This window comes from Nanorana parkeri, unplaced genomic scaffold, assembly GCF_000935625.1.
Source record: "Nanorana parkeri isolate BGI_ZX_2015 unplaced genomic scaffold, ASM93562v1 scaffold1200, whole genome shotgun sequence".
Classification (NCBI taxonomy): domain Eukaryota; kingdom Metazoa; phylum Chordata; class Amphibia; order Anura; family Dicroglossidae; genus Nanorana; species Nanorana parkeri.
This window is the reverse complement of record NW_017307468.1, coordinates 112,163-117,647: the sequence shown is the minus strand read 5'-3', so window position 1 is coordinate 117,647 and position 5,485 is coordinate 112,163. Positions and strand designations below refer to the sequence as shown.

The window sequence follows — 5,485 nt, the reverse complement described above, 5'->3', positions numbered from 1 at the left end:
TACATGGAGTGGGTTCAGACAGAGCAGTGTGTTTTGTTGTATGGGAAATGTGACCTAGGTAGAGAGGAATGGAGGCAGACAGTGATGGTCAGTATGTGGATACTTTTCTCCCTCAGGGCTTGTTCACACCAATTGCGTTGCGTTCCAGAACGCACCACAATTGCTCTCAAACTTCCCCCTTCGTTCTGGGGCAGGAGGAAGCGTGGCGGTGCATTGAAGTCAATGTAGCCGCAGCCACGCTCCCCCTGCCCGTAGTGCGATTGGACACGTGGCAAAATATTGCCTGCGTTCTGTTCCACTGCAAATCAAAAAATGCTCCATGCTTGGGCCGCCCGGGTCTAGTCTTGCCTAGGGCAGCACAAAACCTAAATACACCACTGGTCCTACCTACCCCACATATACGCATCCTCATTCACCCATCTACACACCTGGCACCAGATTGTTGCGCTCCTAAACTTTTCTTTTTCCTATTCCATTTTAGCATGTAAATGTGGTCCTGCTATAGGCAGCCATGACACTAAACAACTAGTTATTGAAGAAGAGGCAAATACATCTTAGATGGGAGGTAACACAGAAAAACACGGTGCAACAACCAAAACGACCACAAGATGGCAGCATAACAAACAGCTATAGAACTACCAAAGATAATGGCTCATGGAAAATTACCTATGTGATTCTCATTTCACATTGATATGAATATTAACCATAACTATGAATTGTGTGACATTTTTGCATGTTAACTGCTTCTTCTTATTATTCCACTAGGAAAAACTCAATTATAAAGGTGGTTGATCCATGCCCGCATGCCTCCTGAGATCCTCCATTGGTCCTTTAATATGATTGGTAGACTTAATGACCAATTAGAGGGCTCGGAAGGCAAGAGAAGACAGGACCAAGTTCAATTTGTAAAGAAAAAGTAAAGATATGTGTATAAAGTCGGCTCCAGATCTCAGGATCTGTCGAACGTTCACATGTAGTTCTTACTGAAGGTAACTTCTGATGCTTCTTTATCCTCTCATGTTCCGTTTTTAATGACCCATTTCGGTGACGGGTTTTGAATGTAATTGTAACTGCTTTCCATGAGGTAAGTCTTTTGTAGCGTGTTGGGATTCTTCTTTCAAACATAAGGATGGTATAACGTACGATGGCCCCATAACACATCATGCTCTTCCTCTAACAACGATGGGTGTGCTCAACAAGACTGCCGCCACGGAGTTCCTACTGGCTGGATTAACAGAAAGCCCCAAACTAAAATGTATTTTGTTCGTATTCTTCTTCTGTATTTACATCCTGACTCTGTTTCAGAATGCCGGACTTATAGTACTCATCAGCGTGGACAGGAAACTTTATACCCCTATGTATAGTTTCTTGTGCCACTTATCGTTCCTTGACATCTGCTACTCGTCATCGATCACCATAAGGATGCTGATGGACTTTGTCTCGCATGGTAGGTCCATATCAGTAGCTGGATGCGGACTTCAGATGCTCTCTTATACTGGATTTGGAGTAACTGAGTGTTTTCTTCTGGCGGCAATGTCCTACGACAGGTACGTGGCCATATGCCACCCACTGTCCTACCTACAGATAATGAGCAGGCAGGCCGTCCTGATCCTACTCGTGTTCTCCTACGTAGGAGGTTTCCTCAATGCCTTTGTGGAGACTGGCTTCTCACTCTTCCACCTTGACTTCTGTGAACAACGCCCGTACGTTCACCACTTCTTCTGTGATGTCATGGCCCTGATTGAGATTTCCTGTGGTGACACCAGACTCAACCAAATGATCCTCTTCTCCTTTGTCAGTTTTATTGAGTTCTCGTCTCTGATGGTGATCCTGGCGTCTTATTTGTGCATCATTGTATCTGTCTTACGCATTAGTTCTTCCACAGGCCGCAAGAAGGCCGTCTCTACCTGTGCTTCCCATTTGACGGTGGTGACTTTATTTTATGGGACAGTCATGTTTATGTACCTCAGACCTTCAACGGCCTACAGCCCGGAGCAGGACAAAGTGATAGCCGTGTTTTATACTATAATCATTCCTTTCCTGAATCCTTTGATATACAGCCTGAGGAATCGTGATGTCAAAAGTTCTGCCAAAAAACTGATAGTTTCCCTAATAAAGTGAGAAGCTTTGCTACTGTCATGATCTGGGATCAGGCTCAGAGTCCAGTGGCTGAAACAGCAGGCATATTTGTGGTATAACAGGTTGAGTTCGGTACACAAGCAGATGGTAGTAGTATAGGAGTAGGCAGAAGCGCAGTCAGCTAACAAGCCGAGGTCAGTAGCCAAAGGTATCAGGTATGAAGCAGAAGACGATGAGAGTAGTCGGTGAATCAGCAGCCAAAGGTCGGTACACGGGTAGCAGTATGAGAGGATTGTATCACAGAGGGAGCAGGAAGCAAGATATTGGCAGGAGCACAATAATCTGGCAAACAGGAAGTGCAGAGGCGTGGCTTAAATAGGAAGTTCAAGGGAGGAGCAAGGAGTTCAAAGTTCAGCAGAAACTAGGTTTAGCCGAGGATTACACATGAGAGCGGGCAAGGAGCTATCCAAGGTTTCAGAGTGGCTCAGCAGGTAGAACCACTGCCAGCTACAGCAGAGGCCCTGGGTTCAGATCCTGACAGCTACAGTTATATAAGTATTTGTTCTTCAAAGGCAAAACAACACAATGTATCAAATTTCCTTATTTTTTTAGCTTTTATTGGTCCACTAAAATTATTATTAGAACTAAAGAATATGAGTACATTTTCACTACCGGTGAACAAACTCGCATGTTGGACACAATGTGTTTTCAGGTCAAATAACTGCTAATTCTTCATTAGATATACTTTTGATTAAAAATAAGCTTTGCATTGAAGTTGACCTCCTTCCAATCCTCCTCCTTCTCCTGCATTTGTGTTATTTACCAAAATAGGACCTTAAATGCAGAAGGTAGGTCCTATAAAACTTCAACAAAGTTCCTAGGACCTATCTTCTTCTCCGCTCTCACCACCTCTATTGACAGCTGGGAATTGCTCTGTACTACATTGCGGGTGTGCTGTCAGAATGCAGCAGTGTGTAAAATGATAGATAGTCCAAAAGTGTCATTGAGTAATTGTCACGATCTGGGATCAGGGTCGGAGTCCAGTAGCTGAAACAGCAGGCAAAGTCGTGGTGAAACAGGCCAGGTTCGGTACACAAGCAGACGGTAGTAGTATAGGAGCAGGCAGAAGCGTAGTCGGAGATCAGAGATCAAGCCGTGGTCAGTAGCCAAAGGTATCAGGTGTGAAGCGTAAGACGATGAGAGTAGTCGGTGAATCAGCAGCCAAAGGTCGGTACGCAGTGTTAGAATACACGTTGTGTCTATTGCATCAACTACTGCAGTATACATTTTCGGTCACTAGATGGCAGTGTTCTGGTATATCTATGGTATATACTCTGTTGTATTGTACTAAGATAGAGAATAAAGCTCTGGCTTCCTTCCTGTTTCCAAGCCATGTGCAGCATACATATCAGACTGTGTGCTTGTGTTTCTCTGTGAGGCTGTGCAAGAAGTTCCAACACACAGACAGCAGTATGAGAGGATTGTATCACAGGAGGAGCAAGGAAGCAAGATATTGCCAGGAGCACAATAATCTGGCAAACAGGAAGTGCAGAGGCGTGGCTTACATAGGAAATTCAAGGGAGGAGCAAGAAGGTCAGAGTTCAGCAACTAGGTTTACTTGAGTATTACACAGGAGATCAGGCAAGGAGCTCTCTAAGGTGGCTCAGCAGGTAGAACCACTGCCAGTTACAGCAGAGGCCTTGGGTTCAGATCTGGTTCCTGACAGTAATACAGTGCAATGCATTTACTATTCCATTCATATGTAGATCCAAGGTGTAACCCTTGCTCTGCATATGGTATCAGTTAAGAAACCTGAAGTAAAATAAATAAATACATTAAAAGAAAACTGCTCCCTTATTAAACCCCAACAAGCCTTAATCAACACTTTCTTTTCCTGAGCTATCATTTTTATGTAGATTTTTTTTTTATTTCTATTTTTTTTTCCAACCATTAACCTCTTTGGCGGTATTCCCGAGTGTGCCTCGGGGGTTAATTTTCAGTACCATAAGCGGTAACCCCGAGCCACACTCGGGATTACAGCGTAGCGTCTCTTACCTTGTCCACCATCCCCGCTGTGTCCTCCTGCCGATGCCGGCATCCATCTTCTGGGTTCCGTCCCTTGCGAGCGTCTGCGTCGCAGGGGGGCGGAACTTGCGGGAATTTTAAAAGTAAAAAAAAAAACGAAAAAGAGAACAAAAAAGGGGAAAAAAATAATCATACCGCCAGGGAGGTTAAAGTTGACTTTTTCTTTTTCATTTATTTTTTTTCTTCAGTGTTGCGTAAAAAAAGTATACGTATTCAAAACAATTTTGCACTCAAAACACTATTTCTATAGCTGATAAAGCCCAAATAAAGTATTGTATACTTAAAACTACTACTACTACGATGACGACGACTACTACTACTACTTTTCTAATCATCTAAAATAACTTTTTTTTTTAATAACTTGCTTAGCTAGCCACGCTTTGTACCAGAAACATCACTTTTGTGTCATATTAACAAATAGTAGAATAAAATGCAGTAAAACAATTCTTCTGCACACTGGTCAAATAAAAACCCATTTTTTTCACCATTTATTTTACATGTTTTTGTCTTTAGATTACTTAGAAAATAAAATAATTTTTGAATTGCAGTAGTGCCAAAAAAAATACTAGTTTGTTCCAAAAAAAAACAAAACAAAATGTGTTGTAATATATAAGGTAAATAAATAAATAAATAAAGTTTATAGTTCCCAGATCTAATATCAAGATGAATGGGGTAGAAGGGGGTGAGACAAACGAAACATAGAACATGTAAAGATAATACATTACTGTATCATTAAAGTGACATTAAAGTCAATTCCCCCCCCCCCCCCCCCCTTCCCAATCCTGCTGTTGGGACTTACCTTAAATGATGCCTCTTAATCCGATCTTCTTCTTTCCTGTAGTTTTTAGCTGTCCCTCCAGCGCTGGTGCGGGTCTCCGATCCAGCGCTGACTCCTCTGTCCTCCTCTTCTCTCACGTCCCATGGTGTCTGCGTGCGGGTGCACGCTGCTCCATAGACTTACCTTGTGTCTCTCCTCGTCTCCCGGCGAACATCTTAACTGCGCATGCGCCCGCCCCAATATCCTTTGCGGGCACCCGAGACTCTTCAGATGTTCGGACGGGAGCGCGCAGCGGAGACACAGGTAACTATTAACCCTTTTTAAAAGGTTTAAAAAAAAATGTTTTTTCATGTATCTATCGCTTGCTAGCACTAGATACATGCAAAAACACACGAGGGTTTAATAACCCTTTAAGGGTTGGAGTGGTTGAATTTGCTGACAACCCTAATCCTCTGTAAGTCTACAGTGTAGGAAAGCTGCACAAGAGGAGTCTTTGGGATCTTGGCGTCATTAGTCACAATTCAGAGAGAGGTCATCGAGGGA

The 5,485-nt window shown here is 43.1% G+C and overlaps 1 protein-coding gene across 1 annotated transcript; it reads left to right on the top strand.

The window, feature by feature from the left end:
- Window positions 1-1,182: 1,182 nt before the first annotated feature.
- On the top strand, window positions 1,183-2,121 carry LOC108796947 (olfactory receptor 1019-like). Its single transcript, XM_018568510.1, has one exon. The coding sequence runs from the start codon at window positions 1,183-1,185 to the stop codon at window positions 2,119-2,121; it is 939 nt and encodes a 312-aa protein (XP_018424012.1).
- The last annotated feature ends 3,364 nt before the right edge of the window (window positions 2,122-5,485 follow it).